This window comes from Scleropages formosus, chromosome 6 (genome assembly GCF_900964775.1).
Source record: "Scleropages formosus chromosome 6, fSclFor1.1, whole genome shotgun sequence".
NCBI classification, from domain to species: Eukaryota; Metazoa; Chordata; class Actinopteri; order Osteoglossiformes; family Osteoglossidae; genus Scleropages; species Scleropages formosus.
Window position 1 is genome coordinate 11,540,405 of NC_041811.1, and position 25,106 is coordinate 11,565,510.

The 25,106-nt window shown below is 42.1% G+C and overlaps 3 protein-coding genes across 5 annotated transcripts in view; all 3 read right to left on the reverse strand.

Annotated features, from left to right (window-relative positions):
• Positions 1–7,798, reverse strand: part of eng (endoglin) — a 30,550-nt gene extending 22,752 nt beyond the window's left edge. Inside the window, exons 1-2 of one of the 2 annotated variants that reach the window (XM_018740338.2) lie at positions 7,383–7,798; positions 4,565–4,765 (exon numbers count right to left, since the gene is read on the reverse strand). In XM_018740338.2, coding sequence (XP_018595854.1) covers positions 4,565–4,619 — 55 coding nt within the window. In that variant the 5' untranslated portion in view covers positions 4,620–4,765; positions 7,383–7,798. The remainder of the gene's footprint in view (positions 1–4,564; positions 4,766–7,382) is intronic. The other variant, XM_018740339.2, reaches the window with a different exon arrangement.
• Positions 7,799–15,878: 8,080 nt separating this feature from the next.
• On the reverse strand, positions 15,879–16,673 carry LOC108927182 (adenylate kinase isoenzyme 1-like). Its single transcript, XM_029252850.1, has 3 exons — positions 16,647–16,673; positions 16,343–16,459; positions 15,879–16,239 (listed from the first exon to the last, which is right to left on the reverse strand). The coding sequence occupies exons 1-3, from the start codon at positions 16,671–16,673 to the stop codon at positions 15,916–15,918; spliced, it is 468 nt and encodes a 155-aa protein (XP_029108683.1). The 3' UTR covers positions 15,879–15,915.
• Positions 16,674–20,070: 3,397 nt separating this feature from the next.
• Positions 20,071–24,572, reverse strand: LOC108927219 (adenylate kinase isoenzyme 1-like). 2 transcript variants are annotated; one of them, XM_018740356.2, is made up of 7 exons: positions 23,289–24,572; positions 22,371–22,480; positions 22,172–22,207; positions 21,673–21,836; positions 21,360–21,476; positions 21,045–21,236; positions 20,071–20,362 (listed from the first exon to the last, which is right to left on the reverse strand). In XM_018740356.2, the coding sequence occupies exons 2-7, from the start codon at positions 22,414–22,416 to the stop codon at positions 20,294–20,296; spliced, it is 624 nt and encodes a 207-aa protein (XP_018595872.1). In that variant the 5' UTR covers positions 22,417–22,480; positions 23,289–24,572; the 3' UTR covers positions 20,071–20,293. The 2 variants fall into 2 exon arrangements, with proteins under 2 accessions (XP_018595872.1, XP_029108730.1); XM_029252897.1 differs by lacking the exon at positions 23,289–24,572 and having other exon boundaries at positions 22,371–22,903.
• Between the last annotated feature and the right edge of the window lie 534 nt (positions 24,573–25,106).

Sequence of the window (25,106 nt, forward strand, 5' to 3'; positions counted from 1 at the left end):
ACTAGAGGCTTTTATAAGCAGAGATCATATGCCGTTCAACAAATGTAACAGCATTAAGACTCCTACTCAAGATGAAACTTTCAGTGTAAATTTAATATTCTTCACAAATCCCCATGACCTCCAGACAATAAGCTGTATGACATAAACTGATAATTCCTTTATTGCATTATTACTCTGAAACCACTGCTCTATCCAGTTGTTGCTCAGCATTAAAAAACACAATGTGGCTCACTTTCGGAACATCTGAAGGAAGCCATCAAAAATAAGGATATTTTCTTTTTGATATGTGACCTGTTTCTTGTTTTATCCATTAAACTGTGGCATTGGTGATTTAGCAAAAAAGGTCCAATTTTGTCTCAAAGGGACTGATGACATTGCATTAACTGTTCAGTATGTGCAAATGCTTAAGCTTCACTGGGGGCCATAGTTCAATGGTACAGCAGAGCATAGTCTATGCTGACACAGAGGCTTAAACATAAAGCAGCAGGGCAGGGTGCGACAAATGTGGTACACACCAGGTGGAGTTCAGTAGATGCTTCTAGGAGGGCCCAACAAACTGTGTGCTACCATTGTCAGGGTGGGTGGAGCCAGAGGGCGGAGGACAGGGGGGTAAGGGGTGGAGGCAGTCAGCCCTGGGCTCTACACACCTATTGTCCAAGAGTTTCCTTGGCTGCAGACGGAGACCTAACCATCCACAGGAAGGTAAACAAGCTCTTATCAGGGCTCTGCAGAGGCTCTCTGCGTCCTCTGGCCTCTCAGCCGATCACCGTACCTCCGTTCTCCACCAAACCCTGCATTTTAATGTTTTCTCAATGGTAATAATTATTAGTATCTGAGGTGAGGCCTACCTTTGTGAACGGTTTTATTTTGTTTCTTGAATTTTTGTTTTTTATCTTTTCCTGTCTTTCTGGTCAGAGATGGATGGCAATATAAACACCTTTCTGCACAAGTCTCGCGTTTACAAGGTTTGTGTCTGCCTTCGGGAGTCAATTAGCAGGACCTTTTCACTTCCAACACAACTGCAAGTACAAGTTTGGCATAGAGGGATCTGAGCTGGATGACTGTCTCTTCAACAGAGCTCTTTTCTCAGGTAGTCTGAATACCTTTTCCCACAATGTTCCTGTGGCATTCTCAGATGCGTCCAGTCTCGCTTCAGTAACCAAACTATATACACTACCAATGCAAAGAAAACAACATGTAATTATCCTAAGCCCTTGATCACATAACTCTTGGCTAGCTAGGGTCTCAGTCTTTGGCCTTTGGAGGTCCATCTTGCATCCTGCATCAGCTCACAGCATCTGATGACAGAAGTGTGACATAACTAACAGACCTGTCAGTGATAAGGTTCATTTGACTCTGTTCTTCTCCAATGACACCTGATAAAGGATTGTAAGTTGTCTGGAGGTCACATGGCTGCAGTACTGCGATGAGTGAGCTCACTGCTAAGTGTGGACATAACTTGATTACATTTAACTGCTATTCTGTGGTACATTTAAGCAAAGCAAAAAGTCATTAAGGAGGAAAACTGGGTAAAAGTTTATTAGATTTACTGGAAAGCTGCGGATCAAATGGGCACAGCATTATCCATTGGTCACCCCAGACCTCTAGGTATGCAGTGATATGTCAGTACAGTGGTTTTATCAGGGTACATGGCAGGCACTGTCACTGACACAAGACAGTGATACTCAGCACTCAGGAGGGATGGAGAGGAATGGAGGTTATCACAACCCACTGCAAATGAGCTGTTGAGGACTCACACTGTTGCCAGACCACCCAAGGGATCAGACCAATTGGCAGACCTAGAGGACATGAACAGTCCTAAGAGAGGAGGCTGGGGATTGGGGCTACTTAAACAGAATGGTTGTATCCCTGTTCAGCTGCAGGAAAATAAGAACACCAAGTGGTAACATACTGATCCTTATTCCCTTAGTTCTGAAGTTGGAACTTGGAATCCCACTACACAAACCCTAATTTCTATAATCTCAAAGGTCATCAACATCCAGTGTGTCACAAAACATGAACATCAGAGTTGATATCATCCTTAAAATAACACTCATGCTAAAGCACCTGCGCAGTGCTTCAAATCATTTGTAACGTGGAAATTAGGCAAAGACTGTTTTCTTACTAACTCCATCCTGGCTCTAGATAATTTGTCAAAAAAGACACATTGCAGCATTGTTTTGTGTTCATCACCTGATAGAACAGTCTTAAACCTTTACATAAAAATACATTTTTTTAGTGACAAAGTGGAGAGAACACAGTCAGCTCAAATACCAGAAAAAATGGGCACTCGGAAAAAGAACTGTTAATTGCAGCTATGAGATAGAAATCGGTCTCCAAGGGCGACAGCTGGTCGCGTCAGTAGGTCTCCCTGCCACCCAGTCTGGCCACTCGGAGCAAAAGTGCAGGGAAGTGGTTTATTTAGACTCCTGATGCCATATTTAAGTCAGTTTCTTTCTGTTTGTTTTTTTTTCTTTTCTTTTTCAGACCTTCTAAGAAACCGTTTGTCATCTCTTAGTCTCTTTGTGTCTTTATGGCCCATTTCCCTCTCTCTTCCTCTCTCTCTCTCTCTCGCTCTCTCACTCTCATGTGTCACTTCTCTCTGTTGGACTCCTTGCAACGATCTTGAATAGTTACATAATGTCCCGTCTTCCAAACTTTTGCTTCCTGAGGATGCCAGTCCTGTAACTCCCCAAGTACCTCCTCTGCAAGCCCTATTATCCTCTCCCGTGTTCCCCACCCACCCCAGCCGCCAGTCAGTCTCGTTCAAGATCATGCCCAACCATCCACCCCTCTCCACCCCCTCTCCACCTCCATTTCAAGCCCTTGATAATCGCTTTTGTACTTTTCCTTTAGCCCATGGACTGCAGACCGGAAGCCCCTTTGTAGGCAAGGCAGCCGGCCATGCTGCTGGATGCCAACACGCCAGCTCTGGGAACTGGCTCTGGGAAGCACTGCTTCTGAGACCAGAGGTTGGAGCCAAGGTGGGGGCTGCCCAAGGCACAACACCACTCTGCAACCATCTTTCTCCATACACCATAATTGTAGATCATCAGTGCAATCTAAATCTAATATAGTTGATGGATTAATTATCATTAAAGATGACAGTAGTGTTATAAAGTAATATATTGGTTTGATAATGATGCAACACAAAAAACACGATGCCAAATTAGCTGTTTTGCATAACGAGGCCATTCAGGAACAAGGGCACAATTTATAAACAATTTATTGTTGCACTGATAGCATCTGAAACTCCCAGTTCTCAAAACATTGGATACTCTGTAGAGTTGCTCTGTGGGTGATGTGCAAGCTGATTGTATTCTACAGTTTTGGATAAAATTAGACACATAAGGCCGCTTACCAACTGTGCCAGACATGTTTTTTTGCTAACTGAGATACAGTATATTATATATTGCTTGTTTCTTCAAAAAACAAGTGCAATTCTTTATAAAATAATAACATACTACCTGTTGTTTCACTTTGGAATATCTCTAAATAAAAATTCAACTTTCTTTGTGTGTTCATAGGTGAAAAAAATAAGGCTTAATGGAAAAAAAATCTGCAAAGAAAAAGCAAGTAAATACTTGAAACATTTTAAAACAAACCAAGCTTCTAGTTTGTTAAGTTCAAGTACTAAAACAAACATTAAACATATAACACCAAAACCCATGCAAAATCCCAAAACCCAAGACATTTTTAAAATAATTATTTGGCAGCACCTCCATAAGCAGAATGTCAGATGTGTGTAAATTATCGCACTGTAGATAACTGAGTCTATAAAACAAGACAAATACTACATTAAGTGCTTGTGCATTTCTATCTTTGAACATATAACAACGTAAACGGTTCTTTTTGGCAAACAGATCATTGGTCTCGGTTAAAGCAGGGCGAAAAAAGTACATAGTATGGCCACTGAGTTAATCTCTGAAGTGTTTCATTGATTAGTTTGTGGTAGAAATGATAGTTCTGTAAAGTTTTATATTGCAATTCATTATACCCAAGAGTGTTACAACACAGAGTACGCTTTCTGCAGACTGAAATTTTGAAATGTACTGCTGTTTGGGATATGTATGTACAGTAAGTCTGATATTAACTAACCCATGATTTTAATCTAAAAGCAACAATTTTTAGGATCAAAACAAGTGATTCAATGATAAAATATAATTCAAACCCATGAGGGTAAACAAACAGTACAAGTGTTCACTACAATTGCATGTTCACAATTAATAAGCTGTATTGATTTTTACACTATAATTTTGTGATTATTGCTTAAAGATTTCACAAAGTATATTTCCACTGAAATTCACAGATGCAAACTTATAGACCCCAGTTAGCACCTATACTGGGAAAACTGGTGTTACATTTTATAGCTTCAAATGTAACTAAATCCAAGGGTAATGCAAAAATTTGTCCTGACATTTATACTCTGAGGTCCTTGATGCATGTGGAGCACATGAGGTGTTACTGGGAGTTTTAGTTCTTCCCCACAAACAAACAAACTTACAGTCACACAACTGCTACCTCTTTGACTTACAAAGTAGCACAGGCAACTGCAGTGACTCACCTGAGGCTGCTATAGGTACGAGGAGCAAAAGGACGACAACCGCCGTGAACTCCATCCTTTCAAGTTCAGAGAAAGCTCGGTTTTGGAAGGAATGCGAGAGCACCTTGGTTGGTGTCGAGTGGTTCTCTGGAGCACAGGCTGTGCGACAGTGGCTGAGCAAGTGGTGGTTTTCCAAAGGGACAGAGATGCAAATCCAAGGGGCTGGGTCAGAGACAGAGCATGGACAGTTTGAAGGACTGCAGTGTCAAAGTTTTGAAAGATTTCATGCTTTGCAGGGTCATGTAATCTTATCTTCAAGTATGCCTTTAATAATCCAACATGTTCATCCTGTTTAGTATTTGCTCACAGCAAGAATTCTATCAGTCAGCAGCACAAAACCCACACGGTCATCATGACCTGGTACTTATCATCCATCACAAGCATAAAGACAACCTGTAACTTGTCCTGAGTCTTGTATTTCCTATTGCCACTACATACCTTGATTTTCAAGTTTATTGAGTTGCCCTGTTTTGTTTTTCCTTTTTCATACATCATTTTACAAAGAAAACACTTTCAAAAGCAGTTTCAGCCACTTTCATACACTATGCTACTTAAAAATGGAAATTGACATTTGGCATTGAATGTATAATACATATGTACACTTACAGTATATGTTCTTTTATGTGTATCCCGGTTTTTGTTACAACTGATGGCTTATCGTCTCTTGATTTATCTATTATTTGAATACACCGCAAAATTCAAATAATGTTGATTAAAGATTACTAGCTATAGTGTTATTTTAAATGGTGTTTAGCTGAACGTGTATTATTTGTATTATTCCCGCAAATTAAAAAATCTAAATAAAATATTAAAATACCTACAAAGATGTGTTCAATGATGCTAAAATTGATAATAGTGCTAGTTACTTTCGTTAAACAGCCACAGATGACAGTATTGATATATGATGTGTGGTTCTCAGCTTTTTCAGCACTTTTTTTTGTGACTGCTATCAGTGATTTTCAGTACTAAATCCAAATAGAATAAATATTGTAGTCATGCATCTCACTCTTTTTTAGGCTAAGATACATTTAATTTTGTACGAAAAAAGAAAAAGACATACAGTTTTTGACTGAAAGAGGTTTTAATTGTGAAACTCTTCAGTAAGTTAGGAGGTTCCTCAGGACCAAGAACAGAAACCTCTGATTTAAGACACATGTTGCCTCTGCAGGTTTCCAGCTTACATTGATTTATTACACACTTTTGTCCAAAGCACCTTCCAGTGAACGCTATGTAGTGTATCAGCCCATACACCTTATTCACCAAGGTGACTTACACTGCTAGATACAACACTTACAATGAGTCACTAATCCATACATCAGTGCAACACACTCTCTCTGTGTCACTCACACACCATGTGGAACATGAACAGCATGTCTTTGGACTGTGGGAAGAAACCAGAGCATCCAGAGGAAACCCACGCAGACACAGGGAGAACATGCAAACTCCACACAGACTGAGCAGGGATCAAACCCACATCTTCTTGCACAACCCAGGCACTGTGAGACAGCAGTGCTATTCAGTGTGTCTCTGTGCCAGCTTCTACATTAACTGTGTACAGTTAAAACTTTGTACTGGAAATATAGTATATATCATAAAATGTTATATTAAGTTCTATATTTATGAAGATTATCAACCATCATACCTGGCCAATAATGTGCTATCTACTGTTTAGTATTTATTAATATCAACATATCTATGGCGCAGTCCATCCACCCTGAAAACTGCTCTTTCATCCATCGTGACCAGCTTTTAATCAGTCAAAGGAACAATCAAGCAAAAACATAATTTCAGTGAATCAAAGGAATGCAACTGCAACTCCTTAAATTATTGCTTTTGCCTTATGTGCTTCAGGTCAAACACAACTCTTGATCCCAGATGAAAATCACAGTCGTGCTGTGAAGCAGCAGCGTTGGTTCACTGTGGATCAGAACACGGAGGCTGCGTGAACCAAGATTGCTTGGTTTGCAGCCATAATCTTTTTTCTATTAAACCATCATGTGCTGGGTCATGCCCAGGTCATCACATCCAACCCAGCATTCCAGGTTCAGCTCTAATCCAGTGTGTGTTCTCTACTGCTGTCTACTACATACTGTACCAGCACAGGTTACTTCAAACCCTTTATCCAAGCAAATGTTAGTAGCACTTTAAATCATGGGTGGCAGTGATTTCATTTAAATACCATATCCTACATTCCCTATGATAATTTAAGGTAGTAAAAACTCAGTGAGTGTGCCTCGCTGACAGTTAACAGATTGACACAGGCTATTTCATTATTATTATTATTATTATTATTATTATTATTATGCTCTTATAACAGTATATGATAAGGAAACAGGCTACTACTTTCAAGTTATAGGCTACTGACTGTAACTGGCCAGAAAAAAAAAAAAAAAGAAAAACTTATGTTCAGAAAGAAACGAGAAAGTATCCACGCAACGCATTCACTTTCTCCCATTTAATTTCATTTGTATATTAAATCAGTGTTCATTCGTATGTATAAACCCTGCCGACGTCGTCGCCTGTTTGTTTCTTTCCATGACAAAAATGTGAATTATTGACTTTACTACTACTACTACTAGGAGGAGTTACGTGTTCGACACGTGAGAACGGTTTGTCAAATATTTCGTCGTGGTCGCTTTTTTTTTCTTTTTCTTTTTTTTTTTTGGCATATCGTTTTTTCTTAACTTTAGCATGATTAAGATAAACATTCACGCATCGAGGTGGAAACAGTAAGTTACACTCCGTGGAAATATTCACGACACATCACAGTAAAACTCACCGGTCCGGACGACACACTCCGCACGCGCGCGGCGGCTTTAAACGTCTCGTGCTCTCGAACGGTCCCGCTCGAACTTGGGCGGCGCGAGCTCAGGCAGGCACGAGCTTCCGCGGGTGTTCACTCGCTCACGCGAAAGGAGCGCGCGGAGAGGCGGTGGGGGCAGTACGCTTTATATGGTCAAAGGACAAGGACAGAGACAAGGACAGGGACAACTACGGAAAAGAAGGCAATAATGAGGACAGGGGGGACAAGGAAAAGGACAAGAATTAAGACAGACACTAGCAGGGAGAGGGACGTGATACAAAAATTGGGACGGAGGCAGTGCAAGGTCAAAGACAGGGACAAGGTCAAGTCAAGAGAGGCTTTAGTGTCTTTTCAACCATATATATAACGAAACAACGTTCCTCCAGGACCATATGGTGCTACATAAAACAACACAATTAGCGACACAAACTACATAAAGTGCGTGTGTGCAAGACTTGTGCAGACAGTGTTAGACACTGCAACAATTACTAGAACAGGACAATAATTACTAAACCAGGACAACAGTTGCAGTGTTAGTCCTGTGTGTTGAGGAGTCTGACAGCTTTGGGGAATAAACTGTTCCACAGTCTGGCCGTGAGGCCCAAATGCTTCGGTACCTTTCGCCGGACGGGAGGAGGGTGAAGAGTTTGTGTGAGGGGTGTGTGGGGTCATCCACAATGCTGGTGGCCTTGCGGATGCAGGGTGTGGTGTAAATGTCTATGATGTAGGGAAGAGAGACCCCGATGATCTTCTCCGCTGTCCTCGCTGTCCGCTGCAGGGTCTTGCGATCCGAAACGGTGCAATTTCCAAACCAGGCAGTGATGCAGCTGCTCGGGATGCTCTCGATAGTCCCTCTGTAGAATGTGGTGAGGATGGGTGGTGGGAGATGGGCTTTCCTCAACCTTTGCAGAAAGTAGAGACTCTTCTGGGCTTTCTTGGCTATGGTGCTGGTGTTAAGGGACCAAGTGAGGTTCTCCGCCAGGTGAACACCGAGGAATTTGGTTCTTTTGAGGATCTCCATGGGGGAGCCATCTATGTTCAGCGGAGAGTGGTCACTCCGTGCTCTCCTGAAGTCAACAAAGGGAAGGGGCTATGACAGGGATAAGGACAGGAACAATTAGAAGGTCACTTCAAGGTCAACATTGCCCCCCCACATCGGTGCATTATCCCTAATATGATGCCAGACCATCTACTCTGTGTGTGTGTGCATGTAAGAGAGCAGGTTACATAAACCAATTATCGTATCATTGTATCAATTATTGTCTTGTAATATATTATGTCAATGACCTTCGTTGCTGAGTTACTGCAATGAAGTGGCCAGTTTTGAAAACCAAGTTCATACGTTTCTGTATTTTTAATATACTGTGCATCAGAGAGTGTTTAAACGTGCCCAAGAGAATTCTCCAATTCTATTGTTAAATATATGCAAGAATTTCACAGTTTCAGCGAAGCGGTTGCAAACCTAGTACCGGCACACAGTTCTATCCACACTGTTCTTTACAAATCTGTGTTTGTAAATGGGTGAACGTGTGCAGTGAAAAATGTGTGCATTTCATCCACCCACTTCTGATAAAAGAAATATTAGCGCTTCCTGAAAGAGAAAGTCAAAATTGTGACGGTTTGAAAATGCATCGAATGCGAACGAACACCTGCCGTACACTACAATTGCCGCCATTTACGAACGCTTCAAGCGCCGCGGAGTATGAAATGTGCCGAAAAAATGTAAAGCCATCGTTCCCTGTGTCATTTCATGTCCCCTGAAAGTAAGCGCCACATATTCTTTTTAATAATAGCACACTCTACTGCGGTGTGCTATGTGTGGCACTGTGAATTTCCCCATGAAAGCCTATGAATACATCAATATGTTACTGACGCATTTTCACCAATATCGACCCCATACTTTTATAGCACTGAGGCAATTTTCACACAGAGGCTGGAGAGTGGTAAGGTTGAACATAAGTAAACACCCACAAATACATGTGATATTGGCCATTCTTCAGCGCAGGCAACGGAGAAGATAAACAAGTGTGTAGGCGAAGCCGTGCAGACACCTTACTGGTTAACGTGAAACATCTGCAGAGGCTGGTGGGGGAAAGTGAACGAGGTCTCTCCAAGCTGACACCATAGCTTGGGAATGGCTCCGTGCGCTTGAATAACAGGAAACATTCTGGGGGCCGCGGGTCACCGTCCGGAGCCACGAGGGGTCCGACATTGGGTGGTGACGTGTTTCCAGGTCATCGGCGAAAAAAAAAAAGAAAGAAACAGCTGATACCATGCAGAATTTTATTTTTCTCAATTTTTCTAACCCAGCTCCACCCATTATATTTCATTTGTTCATGAGATACTGGAAGCGGTGGCACAGCAGGTAGCACTGGTGCCTCAAAGCTTACTGGACGTGAGTTCAGACATGGGTCCGAACCCAGCTCAGTTTGTGCGGAGTTGGCATGTTCTCCGTATGTTTGTGCGTGCTTTCTCCAGGTGCTCCACGGAGGTGTGTTTCAGGTGGAATTGTCCATTTTGTGTGTGTGTGTGTGTGTGTGTGTGTGTGACTGCAGTGTGATGGCAACCCATCTACATCTTGCGCTTCTAGGACAGGCTCTGGGCCACCCAACATCGGAAAAGCTATCATCAATGATGGATGGATATTATAGAAGTCTTTATTTGCTTTTCTTATCTTATCTCTGTGCTATTTGTATGTGTCAAATCGATCAGTAAAGGATAAAATTAATAACTTCAATGAATAACAGCAATTATAAGCGCGAGCTGAGAACGAGTTGCTAACCGACATCGGCCACATTCTTTGCAGTTCGCTGCCCTTTCATAACGCCTACGGGTCGATGTAACTCGCCGCCAACCGACTACTCCGCCACCCACCTCCAAGGACGGTCTGTGAAAGAACTAGAAGGTTCCCTGAAGTGAGAGACTCATGTTGTCTAGCTTTCAACTCCGCTAAGCCCACTTACCGAGGCCTCACAGCTGAAGTCTTGCACGTTGCTGTAATGGTCCCACGATGGCTTTCACACTGCTGGAAAATGGCGTTGAGTTTATGACTTAGTTCAGGGTGTGTACACTGAGTTATATTAATACAGTGGTCAGTCTGAGTATCAAATTGACATTAATTTAGTTGATGTGCTGCCATTTACAAGGGGCTATTTCCACATGTGACCCTCCGTTGACAGCTATGCAGAACTATTTTCCTCTCATCATTTTCATCTGTACAGTCATTTATCTGTACAGAAAATGTTCCTTGCATCTAAATTTCTGCATCTGCCACATGCTTTTCTATAAAGCAACATGCAGCCTAGAGTAAGCAAAGTGCCTTTTGAAGCAGTGGGCTTAGATACATATGTATGATTATTGAAGCACAGCTTGCTTTTTTCAGTGCAGCCATTGTCACATCATACCGCACATCTCAAAGAGGCGATCTGTGAAAGTGACGCGCAAACAGAAAAACACGTAGACGATAAGTAATAGGTGATGAAGCACTTGCAGTGATTTCAGGATCTCAGCAGGGAAATTGGTCCAAAACAGATGAGTTCTGAGACTCTCCTTGAAGGCTGGAAGGGATTCAGCAGTTCAGAGGAACAGGGGTGTTCATTCCACCTCCACCGGGACAAAAACTGAGAACCGATGGACAGCACATTACGATACATAATAAATGTATTATGGACACTTATACACTCATAACCAGCCACAAGAGAGCAATGCATATAGTATGGCCAACCAAGAAAGAGGACAGAAGTTAGTAAATGTGATGTCATGCGTTTGACTTTTGTGTCATCTTTGTTTCTATAAATAATTAAATAAATCAATAAAAAAATGATTACTGGGTTGGAGAAAAGAGGGAGGAATACTTGCCCTTCCCTCATTACGAAACTGTTCAAGCTCAGTGAAACTGCATGGTGACTGTTACCAGACTGACCCTTCAAGTCATTGTAAAAATGGTAAATGGGACTTGACTGAGGGCTCTGACTAAGCCATCTCTTCCCGTTCTTCCAATCTTCCACCTTCAAACACGGTATGGTTGCTTTGCCATTCTGCTTTGGGTCACTGTCATAATGAGAAGTGAACCATCCACAGATCACTGTGAGCCACAACAAGATACAAAAAACAATTTCTTTCACCACGCTGTTATGTCCATAAACAGCTGATTGTTGTTAGTCTGTGCAATACTTTCTCCCTCTTACTTATTCCCTCCCTCGCTATTTGTTCTATCCCTCGTTTATTTTCTCTTATTCTCCGGCACTGTCAATGCATCTTTTCAGATGTTGTATGTATGTATGTTTATATGTGTGCTGTTTTTTTGGATCTACTCTACACTATGAGCCATTGGGAACCAAAGACAAATTCCTTGCGTGTGCATACTAGGCCAAATAAATTGGTTTCTGATTCTGATCTTCCAGCTTTCAACATCTTGGCTGAGGGCTGCAGGTTTTATTCAATAATTTGCTTATGTTCTTTACCATCCATCTTTCCTTCTAGCCAGACAAGTACTCCATTCCAAGTTGAAGTGAAACAACCCCACAACAGGATGCTCCCACCACCGTGCTTTATTGTAGACATGGTGTTTTTTTCATGGTAACACGTATTGGGTTTTCACCAAAGTGTTTTGCATTCCAGCCAAAAATTTTGATTTTGGTCTCATCTGACCACAAAATTTTCAAGGTGCTTTTTAGCAAAATATCTTTCTTGCACCCTTTTTCCCATAAAGGCCAGATTTCTGGAATGCTTGTTATTTCATTGACACACGCACGAAGACCAATCTTTGCCATAAAGGCCTGTCGCTTATTCAAAGTTACCAACGACCTCTTAGTAGCCTCCCTGACAAGTCTCCTTCTTGTGCAGTCATCCAGTTTGAAGGTCTGGGTGGTCCCATATGCCATCAGCTTTTCAGCAATGGACTGTGCTCCATGAGATAGCTAAAGCCCCTTTCCAAAACTTAACCTCAAAGTTCTTATGAAAGCCCTTTTCTACCCACAGTGGATTCTTTGCTTTAAAATTCATATCCAAGCTGTAGAATTCTCTAGAAACAGCTGCTTTTATTCTGAACTAATCAAAATCACAACTGACCACTGGAAGCCAGTTAGTTTGCTGCATGAGTTATAAGGTGATTAGTTACCTGAGCAAGTTTACAAATGCACTTGTAAGGGAGTGTAGACTTACACAAATAAGGTGTTTCAGGATGGTAATAAATAATTGTCACAGTGTTTTAGAATATTATCACTTAGCTAATGGGTTACTGTGTGCAAATAAAAAGGGAACAAGCAGTTATATCCAATGTGTTCCAGTAAAGTACCATTTTTGAAAGAGGGTGGTGATTTCCTAAACTCACTGCACTTGTCTTCTAACATTCTGTTCATTTTGTCCTACATTTACTGTAGTTTAAAGTGTAAAAAGGGTTTTTAATGATTTTTTTTTGTAACTGACTTATTTTATATTCACCACATCCTTCATCCTGAAATGACTTTCCTTTCAGTGGTTCCAGGCCCCCGGAGGATATCCCAGATTGTGATACCCTTGGGATAGAATCTATTGTTAGCCTCCAAGGCTCCTGAGTCAACTCTAAGAACAACCACCTTGTCAGCTTAAGAAAATCAGAGTAACATCAAATGAGTGTTGTAGCAGACATGTTCCATTGTGTCAATTGCCATGCCAAGAGGTTTCTCAGAATTCAATTAAAATGTAAGGACAGAAAAATGGGGCTGGTTGCAGCAAGTCCAAATCCAAGGTTACACTCCTGAAAAATTATATGCATTCATGCATATGCAATTAATGACAGTTGGCCTGCCACACACAATGAAAACTGTTAAAAATGGTGGAATTTATTACTGCTCTGGTGATGCTGTTTTCCATTTATCTTTTATAATACTGCTGAAGGCCAGGACCATGGATTACTCATATTAGAGCTTTCAAATGGTCGTAAAATTAGAAATGCTTAAAAAAAATAGATATAATTGCAAAATAACATGCTTCACACCAGCTCTTCAACATTCCAACAAAATTGTGACTGGAAGACTACAGTTATTAAAAGTTACTAAAGTTACAATAAATCAATCACACTAAGTCACAATTTTTAAAAGTTGAATGATGTAGATGTACGGCAATTTTTTTGAGTCATGTTCCGTGAAATCTTGGATGCATCTGGTAATAACTTTTAAGAACTTGTGTTTTCATAAATGTGGAATTTCACTAAAATCAAAACTCGAAAACTAAAATGAAACCTTTAGAATGACTGAAAATAATAAATAAAGCTGAGGAACACCAGTCATGAGCTGTTAACACTTTGGAAGAGAGTTGAATTAAGTTGGCCCACTCTGTTATTCTGCTCAGATGTGTTTACTGACATCTATCAGCTGGCAAAAATGCAGGTGGCATTCACTTCCCAACAAATGTAAACTAAAGAAAAAAAGTGAAAAGGTACTATTTAAACATCCAAATGTTCCTTAACCATTTTTCAAACAAAGAGCAGGTGCATTTTTGGTTTTATATGCTGTTGATCTTTACGTGTTCTCTAATATTTTCTTTTGACCTTTTCAGTTTTAATCTAGGCGAATTACACCCTTAATATGGATTGAGCACTACTGTCCGTAGCACACTATTAGGGATCTTTTCGGGAGTACTCAAAAGACAAGGGTAGAATTTTATCCTGCATTTAGCGCATTAAATGAAACACGCTGGCAAACACATAGAGGGCAAGGTTAACGCTGGGCTCTGTTTTGTTTGGCTCAGCTCTTTCGCGAACTCGGGAGTGGAGCCGCAATGCAGGCGCCCTCTGGGATTTCCCACTTTGGTTTGACCTTGTGTTGCCAAGTGAAGGTAAGGTCACACTTTCTGGGTTGAACACCTGGTGTCATCAGACAGGGATGCTGATGCCAAATTTAAATATTTGCTTTCTAAACTTCACTTTTTTACTGTAAATTATTACTCACTTGCCCAAACTGATGCCACAGGCTCATATTGATTAGACATCTTGTAACGGGTTTTTGTTCTGCATTCTACATCACACTCTTTGATAAATGTTGAGTGCAAATGCATATGTATTAATTGCTGATATTGTAACTGTTCATAAATGAAGATGTACAGTCTGGCATGTCTTTCCATAAAAGAAGCAAAGCCTTTGGTGTTTTCTCACACTTATTTCTTTTTTATCAAAATGGTAAAATTGTATAGTGACCCTAGCAGTGCACGTGCTTACTGAATGGTCAAAGCTCACCAACTGGGATGACAGCTGCAATGACTAGAAAGCAGCCTGTATCAATGAGACCTTCTTGTTCAAGTTCCCAGCGGTCTGACACTGTATCGCAGGTGTTCGCGTGGAACCCCAAGGGTCACCCCTTATTTTCTGACACCTCTGATCATAGCTGTAATAAAAGGGGCCAAATGACAGGATTTTTGGTCGCTTTCGTCAAAAGGGTGTTTAATAAAAGAAAGGAGCAAATGGACAGAGGCTGATTGGCCCCTGAGAAGTCTGACACAGGAGGGGACATGGGCCATGAGGGACACGGTGGTGATTGAACAAGGTGACAGAATCAGATGCCCAATAGCCTTCGGCAGCCTAAGGGGGAACGGTGTTGGTCGGGGAGAAGCTGGGATCACAGGGTTGAATAGGAGGCTGGAGTGACAGTCAAAAGCAGTTGATGTGCGTATTATGGCAGATCTGTTTTCAAAGAGCTGTAGAACAGCAGGCTTCTTGGTTCTTTCATAAAGTGTAAAATATTAAAAGGTTGGGAAAAATAACTCGCGAAGGCTTTACTTCAAGGAGTCAATAGCTTTGGCCACTTGGCTGAAGACCTCATCCACTGAACTTTCGGCATCAATCTGCAGAGAAAGTTCGGGGGCACGCGTACAAAAATGAGAGAGTCGTTCGTGGAGAAGAAGCAAAGCCACAAAGGTTCCTCCACAATGCACCGCAGTCCAACAGACGCTCTTCTGTGTGACTTTTATTCTAACGTCTGACCACTTCAGTACACGGGACCTGAAAAGTCCAACTCTCATGAGGCTTTTTTTTTTTTCAAAGCAAGACCTCAAAGTGACGTCGATTTTTCTAACTAACCTGATAAAACATTTACATTAATTCAGCACAGCACGTTCAAAAACCTGCCAGCTAAATTGCTTAAACTGTTGCTAAGTGACTGAGCTTAAAGTAGAAAATCCAAGACTCGGCTTTCACAGCCATAAAACAAAATTAAGCATCTAAGCTTATCACAGAAATACAACTTCCAAATAAATGTGTCACTGAAAACAGCACTGGTAGCTCAAAAATGTACCATCTACTTGACTATCTTTATATCCATAGCATAAATCTATGTCGATAATAATATGGAGATATATATTACATATATAATCGATTTATACTTATATAAAGTATAATTGTATAAGGGCTTTCGCTGCTAGAAATGTGCTGCTAATAAGCTTGTAGAAATGTATTATTATTTTAATTCATACACAACACCAGTTGTTATGGAGGCCTCTCGTTGAGACGTTAGATCCTTAATATGGCAATGCTGCGCTATCTTTCCGGCGGGAGCGTGTACAAAGTTTGTCTCAGAATAGCTCTGCAGTGCCCTCCAGTGGATTTTAAAGAAGACCTGCAACACCGCAACACCTGCTCTGCACATACTGGATGTGGTCTGGAGAGCCCCCCGTAGCTCACCTTCCAGACTATTCCACGGCCTTCATAAAAAGCACTCACGGGGTCCATTGCTTTGTAGCAGAGCTCCAGGGGCTTCTCGACAGTCTCCTTGTTGTCGTCAGCGCGGCCGCGCTTAATCAGCCTCTTCACCATGGTTTCTGCCTTGGTATCCATGTGCAGCAGAAGGCTGGGGTCTCCAATCTGTCAGTCAAGCATCTTTAAGTGTCATATTACTGCACCCATGATCACTGAAGGCAAAACAATGTATTCAAAATCTCGCCGCTTTCTCACTCCCTCCACGTACCTTCTTCTCAAACTCCTCGCCCTGCCTGACCTCACGGGGATAGCTGTCAATCACAAAGCCCTCGGACATGTCGGCTTTGGCAATCGCGGCCTCCTTTATCGCGCCCAGTACCTCATCCTGGAGACGCACAAACCCAGAGGTCAAAGGTTACGGGATGATCTCATTTACAGAAGCGATGAAAAACAGAATCTTGTTGTCTCATAACATGACGTATTTTAATGAAACTTGCAGAAGCTACAACTGCCAGAGCAAGGAACTCTATGTGACCTGTTCATGGTGGTTGGAACTGGGTTGGGCTGCTCACCAGGGGACCCAGCTCTCCCTTCTCCATGATGGCAGCCAGCTGCTTTGCCCTCGCCGACCCCGAGCTGACCTCAACACCGAGAAGTCTTCTAGACGACAGGTGAGCAAAGCCATACTTCTCTACAATTTTTTCACAATGCGTGCCCTTACCGGAGTCAGGTCCACCTCGAAAAACAGGGGTTCATTGACAAGAAGGTGGGGACAGTGGAGGAGGGTGGGGGAGCTGAAAGAAAAAAGATTGACAGTTCCCTATACTCCTCCAAATAAACAAGAACGATATTCCATTATGATTTCACGATTGGTTTTTCAAACACAACTGTGATACATTAGAACGTACATCACAACATACACTCGGTAAGAATAATAATAATTCAGCGTATAGAAAACAAATCAATGCATAGAATATAAATGCTGTTGCAAAGTCTTTCATAAAATTGCACTGTTAATCAGCAAGCCTCAAATGTGCATTTAAATTATGAGTGACTAGCGATAATAACAAAGAAAATGGTTTATTAAATTGTTATTGTGTGGAAAAATAATTGTTCTCAGTTCTGAAACACACGATCAGCAAGGATGGAATAAAAGCAATCATTACATTGCCATTCGCTTTCTCATATGTGCTTGTAGGCAAAATGTTAATAAGACTAAAGAAAAGAGATGGCAGTATGTCACATCATTCCTTACTCACCCACAATGAAAATGATTTTGCTGTCTTTCAGCTTACCTAAAACAATAAAAAAAAAAAAAGATTTGAGTTTGCCAAGTTTCAACACATTTGAAGAACAATTCTGCAGGGCTACAGACAGCAAAGGCTTTGTCCATTTAAAACCTGAACAAATGTGGCATTCATCATTGCGAGTGTTTGTCAGCTGCTGTCACAAGCACTTCTACCTGGTTTCCTTGATGAACAAACCCCGAAAGAGCAACCGGCCCCCATTGTCCAAAAACAACTTTGTTTATTAGCGTTCAAAAGACAACGGGACTCCCTTGGAATCCTCGGATCTACTCGGGCCAGTTTGGCGCAGAATTTATGTATTTCCATGGAAACAGTTGCTAATAAACATTTTTTTCACACTTAACTATTTCCAAACTGCAGAAAAATATTTATACCCACACATAACACGGTGCTTGGGACCAGATGTCATCATTTAGTTTTGTTGCTAACTCCAAAATCAGTTTTACCAGTAAGGCACAATCAGAAAAAAAGCTTAAAATACAGATTTATTTATGAGTTTATTTATGAGTATGGTGGCACAGCGCATAGCGCTGCTGTCTTATAGTGCCTGGGTGGTGTGTGAGGACATAAGTTCAATCCCTGCTCTGTCTGTGTGCAGTTTGCATGTTCTCCCTGTGTCTGCATGGGTTTCCTCCAGGTGCTCTGGTTTCCTCCCACAGTCCAGCGACTTGCTGTTCAGGTTCCACATGGTGTGTGAGTGACACAGAGAGTGTGTTCCACTGCTGTATGGATGAGTGACCCAGTATAAGTAGTGTATCTAGCAGTGTAAGTCACCTTGGTGAATAAGGTGTGTGGGCTCATAACACTACAGTACATAGAGTTCATTGGAAGTTGCTTTGGAGAAAAGCATTTGCTAAGTATGCAAATGTGAGTTAGGTTCTGCAAACTCTTGGATATTTCCCCAATGAATAAAAATACCCTATAGGCTTTTATAGCTTGTTTGCTTTAAGCGAAAGTAAAATTTCAACTGAAATGTCTATAAACACCAATAATTGTGTTCAGGAACTCCTACTCAATCCTGAATGTTAACCAATTCAAGCTATAAGCATGTAGAACACCTTTTTACCGATCACAGATACTCAACGACAACAGGTACAACCTGTAAATACTGTGGAAGTGACTTTAATCAAGGGGTGGGGCACACACACAGCATGCAGCATTTTGTCGGGGGGGTGTATGCTCCTCAAACACACAGCTATGGAATATTCCTCATTACTAAACTATCTTTAACCTTCTTCGTTGAACTGGAACAACATGAGACCTAACCCCACGCCCAGCTGCCCATGGCTACCTTCTTCTCTATTCACTCCTGCACACAACTCGCCCAGAGTTCCAACCCCAGGTGGTAGCGTGTCCTCGGCAAATTAAGGCTTGCACGCCACTCGGGCCATAACTTGAGTCCTTGCCTCATCCCGTCTGCCCAGCTGAGAGAATAAACACGGTAGGGCCAAAACTAAAGACCCAGGACGTCTACCTCCATGTTAACCATGTTTTCTTTGGAGATGGGTAGGAGTGACTTTTACTTGAGAAGCAATTCCCTGGCAGGATTTTCAACTCTATGGAGGGTGTGGTAGTGCAGCAGGTTTGGCCTGTGCCTGCCCTCTGGTGGGTTTGGGGTTCTAGTCCTGCTTGGGATGCCTTGTGATGGACTGGCATCCCTTCCTAGGTGCTTCCCCTCCAGCCTTGCACCATGTGTTGCTGAGTTAGGCTCCAGCTTGCCATGACCCCGCTTGGGACAAGAGGTTTCAGTCAGCTCGTGTGATTTTCAATTCTCACTTTTCTTGCTCTTTCCCAAGCCTTTTGCAGTTTCCCAGTGCCGGATGTTTGCCATGGCCCATTGCATGATCGCCATCAACAACTTCACTCCCGATTGGGCACGATGTTGAAAACACCAATAAACGGGTGACGTCGTTCCGATCGTTCTTTCGTCTTGGGGTGTTTTTACGCTGTCTGCTAAATACACGGACGTTGCTTTTCAATTTTACTCTAGTGTTAAAGAGGCTCAGTGTCATTAACTAGGTGGCACCAATTTCTAAATTTCTTCAAGAGGACATTATACATATCTATGTATATAGTATATAGTAGTCTATAAAGTGGACAGTCAAACAGGTAACCCAGCATGACTCCACACACTACAAACTGCCTACAGTACAGCCCTTTTTTTGTCTTATCCTGTACCCGTTTTATTGCACCATGGCCTCCGAAGAAACGACATTTCGTTCCACTGTATACAAGCTATGTAGAAAACTTCAACTTGATTGTTCTTCCCTCTGCATCTTTAGTTTGGTTTCCAGTGCCAAAACATAGCATGTGTTTCCGCACACTCATCTATTTTTCTTGTGAAGTGCAAAATTATATAGTGACGTTGGCAAAGTGCATGGTTATAGAGTTATTCTATGGTCAAAACTCAGGAAAGGTGATGACAGCTGCTATAATTATAAAAGTGACCATCAGTGAGGCCTCCTTGTTCAAGTCCCAAGTGGTCTGACACGGTGCTGCGGGTGTTCACGTGGAAACCCAGCGGTCACCCCCCTCACTTTCTGACACCTCTGCTGACAGATGCAATCAAAACAGGCCAAATGGCAGGATTTTTGGTCACTTTTTTCAAAATGACGTTTAATAAAAGAAAGGAGTTGAGGGACAGAAGCTGATTAGCCCCTGAGAACTCAGACGTGTGAGGGGACGTGAGCCATAAGGGACAGGGCGGCGATTGTGTTCGCGTGGAAACCCGAGGCCAGTCCAACATTTTCTGACATTTTTGGTCACAGGCACAATGGAAACAGCTGAAATGACAGACCACTTTTTGGTTACTTTTAAAAAATGGCATTTAATAACAGAGAACGGTGAACTGATAGAGGCATACTGGGCCAGAAGAAGCCAGGAAAAAAGCAGCTGTTCCGCTCACGATGCATTCACTGCAAGGACTCGATAGCATTGGCTACTTGGCTAAAGACTTCATCCACAGAACCTTCGGCATTAATCTGCGGAGAGAGGGAGGCATCGATAAAACAATGAGAAGGGCATCGATTGAAAAGAAATAAAAGCACACAGGCAATCCAAAAGACCTTCTTCAGCATGACATGTGTTCTAATATCTGGCCTATTCAATACACCAGAAGTGGGAACTCCAGATCTTATGAAACATCTTCCAAAGGCCTCATATTGAAGCCTATTTATGGAAGTGATGCATTTACTCATATAGCCAGGTCTTCTCTCCAGAGCACCTTGCAACAATTTTGTCGTTTTTATGGGGGTGATTCATGAGACTGAACTCAGTAGTATCATAGCAGGAGATGGGATTCCAACTGGCGAGCCCTGATTCCAGTGGCAGCAGTTCTAATCACTACACCACCTGCTGGCTGGAGGGGCCAACGCTCGTACATGATTCCGCCACGTGTTCAGAACCCGACCAAATAAATTGCTTAGACTTGCATATTATTTAACCTTGCATATTATGTCTCCAGAGCGGGACGCAGTGTACGATAATTAAAAATCTGTCATCCAATTACAAAGCAGATCCTTGTTAGTGTCACCTCAGGAGGTGGATTTAAACTCTAAACCTTCAAATGGTAAAGCAACAGCCCTAAAAACTACACTACCTGCCACTCCAGTATAGGCGTAACACATGAACTCGAGTCCCTGCTTCAGCTCCTCAGTAACTCACCTTCCGGACAATTCCACGGCCTTGGTAATAGGCGATCACAGGCTCCGTTGCTTTATAGTACAGCTCCAAACGGTTCTTTATGGTCTGTGCCGTGTCATCCGAGCGGCCACTGGTCTCGCCACGCTTTATCAGCCTCATCAACATGGTTTCTGCCTTGGCGTCGATGTACAGAAGCAAGCAGGGGGCTCCAATCTGTCGATCAAACATCTCAAGGTGTTACATCATTTCACCTGCAATCACTGAACGCAAATTGATTCATCCCCAAAATCCCACTATTCTTTTTTCACCACCCAATTTCTCACTCCCTCCACGTACCTTCTTCTCAAACTCCTCGCCCTGCCTGACCTCACGGGGATAGCCGTCAATCAGGAAGCCCTTGGACGTGCTGGCTTTGGCAATCATGGCTTCCTTTATCATATTCAAGATTGTGTCCTCAAGACACACAGACATACATACACATACGGGAGCAGGGTCAAAGGTTAGAGGATTCAAGAAATCTAGCCAGATCCACTGGAATCAAAAACAGGATCTGGATTCCTCACAGACCAACTACCTATATAAAGCTACTACTTTCAGAGCTGAGAACATGATGTGGAATGTTCATGGTGGCTGGAACTGAGATGCTCACCAGGGGAACCAGCTCTCCCTTCTCCATGATAGCAGCCAGCTGCTTGCCCCTCTCCGACCCCGAGCTGACCTCAGCACGAAGAAGGTCTCCAGATGACAGGTGAGTGAAGCCATATCTCTCTACAATCTTTTCACACTGGGTCCCCTTTCCAGAGCCAGGTCCACCTGGGCAAATTAGGATCAGTGAGAAGATGGTGGGTGACCCAGGTACATGCAGTGAAGAATGCATATTTCATCAAGATTTTTCTACAAGCTTCTCAGTCACACCCAGTTTGGATTCACAACAACGTATAGCGTTTTGTGATTTAAATAATAATGCTCCATTACATTTTTATTAAAGAATAAATGTATTCAGTTCCACTATACACGATCAACGGGAATGCAACAAAATCAGTCTTTACTGCGTGTTGCCAGTCGCTTTATGGAGTGTTTTTATAGGCACAATGTTAATAAAGACTGCTGAAAGCACCGTGTAGAACCGCTTTAACATTTTTACTCACCCACAACAAATATGATCTTGCTGTTTTTCAGTTTATCTGAAATAATAAGGAGAGATTTGCTTATAGTGAGTTTCACAACACGTGAGCAATTTTCAATGCAGACCACTACAGAACTGAAATTTTGCAGAATGTACTCCGAACGCGTGGCATTCTGGATGTCAGAGGTGTGTGTCAGGTGCTGTCACATAATGTATTCTACCTGACTTCCTTGATGGACAAACTCCAGAAGAGCAACCAGCTCCCATTGTTCGAAGCCACCTTTCCTCGTTACTGCAGAAACACAACTGGGCTTCCTTTCAGTCCTCCCATCTATTTGGGTTAGGCAAACACAGAGGGTGTTTCCATAGAAACAGTTGCTAGTAAACTCTTGCATGCAACTGTTTATGAAATGTGTTGATTTTGCTGGCCATTGACAGTTCTCACTCACGTTTTCCCTTAAACAATCAAATCATATTTTCTGCATACCAGTAACAAGACCTTCTTTCTGAATCCCATGAATGCGTTTTACTCCTTTTATAATAAATTTGACCAGTTTTGTTTGATTTCAGTCCTGTTTGTCGCTGTTACACCACTACGTCACATTGTAACCAGCAGTGTGGTCCAGTGTGGTTTATCACCCTAAAAGGTACATTCACTACACTCTACATCCACTTTAAGCTCATACTTGACACATTCTCATTTGGATTTGCAAAAAGAACTAGTACCTAGCTAGATAAAAAATTCAAATAGATTGGGAAAGCAAAGTAAGCTCGTAGGATGTGATAAACCCTTTTTCAGATTTAATTGCTTCTGCTAACAGCATTTAATTGTCTACATTTATCGTAAAAGCACATTTAACTGGAAGCGTGCATTGTAAGAATAAAAACTGCATAAGTGAACTGTTGCTAGTGACTTGAAATTTCAAGAAGAAACCTAAAAACAAATATAAAAAGGATCATTTGAATCAAAGTAACATGATTATTGAGAATTTTTTTTTTTGATCTGATGCTTTTTAAACTTTTACTCAAATTGATTTTTTGAGTACTACTTATATATGAGTCATTCTTTTAAGTAACAGTACTTTGTTGTTTTTTTTTTGACCCCCCCCCCCCTCTTTGAATATGAGAAAGAATCCTACCTTTAAAGAACACACATTCTTGTATCCTGATATTTCAGTTATTTCATTCCTGATTTCTCTTCGGTTCATCAGATCGTGCTTCCCGAAGTATCTTCTCATTTGTTCGTTCCAGGACCTCTGGAGTACATCCCAGATTGTGATTCACTTGAAAGAGGGAATTGTTTGCCTCCGAGTCCCCCGAGTCACTTCTAAGGGCAGCTGCCTCCTCAATTTAATGGAATCAAAGTCAAATGAGTAAATTGTACTGGACATGTAGCACTGTAACATTCTGCTAAAATCTAACAATAAGAGTGCGGAGCCAAATGTAAAGAGGATACATCCCTAAATAATGCCCTCAAAATCACCAGAAAATTGTATGTCAATAATGAAAGATGGCCCATCACATAAAATGAACAGTGTTAAAAACCATGGAAGTGATTACTGCCCCAGTGATGGTGTTTCCTGTTCTTCCCGCGTAGGACTCGTAAGTATCAGGGCCACAAATTATTCATGTTAGACCTATCAAACATTCATACTCGTCCAAGTCAGGGGTCATGGAGGTCTGGATCCTACACTAGAGACATTGAGTGCAGGGTTAGTTAGCTTGCACCTAACACCAGGTGTCGATCCATTGCAAAGAAGAATAAAAACTGTTAAATAAAATAAATATAACCATGAAACAATATCCAAACATTACTTGTGGCATATGATGTCGTTTCTTTTTTTTTTGTAACATTTAAAATTCACATATCTGGCCTAGAATATTGTTGATGTTGAATTACATATGCAGTATGATTTTTATGCTGTTATTCTTGACACATCATGACGGGATCCTTTCTGTAATGCACAGAAGAGAGGGATATGACTTTGAACGGCACCGAGTTAAACGAAACATGCTGGCAAACACATAGAGGGCAAGGGTAACGCTGGGCTCTGTTTTGTTTGGCTCAGCTCTTTCGCGAACTCGGGAGTGGAGCCGCAATGCAGGCGCCCTCTGGGATTTCCCACTTTGGTTTGACCTTGTGTTGCCAAGTGAAGGTAAGGTCACACTTTCTGGGTTGAACACCTGGTGTTATCAGACAGGGATGCTGATGCATCACAGGACATGGTTCTCATAGGGTTATACTGTAGTTAGATCATTCACCATTTATGTTATTTTCCTCTCTAAATTGGAAAGGCAAAATTTCATTGATTGGACATCTTTAAACCATTTTCTCTTCTGTATTCCACATCACATGTCTTATGAAATCTAACGTACGTGTAGATACTGCTAACAAATTAAAAAGACTGGGATATGGTTGTAGCACGCCGAGGCGGCCCAGGAGGGGGGCGGAGACGGGGGCAAAGCAGCCACAGCCGGGGCTGATTACCTTCCCTATTTCTTCCCCGGTGTCCAGCACTAGAGGGAAGAGATGGAGGAGGAGAGCGAATCCAGAGAGACAGAGACGCACCCGAAGCCGTACCCGAACCCAGAGACGACGCCGGCGCCCAGACCAACCCGAGGCTCCCTGCCCCCCGTCCCGCACGAAGCCCCATCCTACCTGTTCCCTGGTCCCCCTTTTCCACCCCCTTCCTTGTCCCCGCACTAAATAAAATCCCTCACCGACGAGTACTTCACCTCTTGTCTCCTGCTTCATCTTTTACAATGGTTTTCTGGCACAAAAGCATAGCCTCATTGTTGCCCTGTCTTTTAGGAGGTGCAAAATTAAACAGGGACCCTGATAAACTGTTTAGTCACTGAATCACTGCACAGTCAAAGCTCACCAACTGGGATGACAGCTGCAATAACTAGAAAGCAGCCTGTATCAATGAGACCTTCTTGTTCAAGTTTCCAGTGGT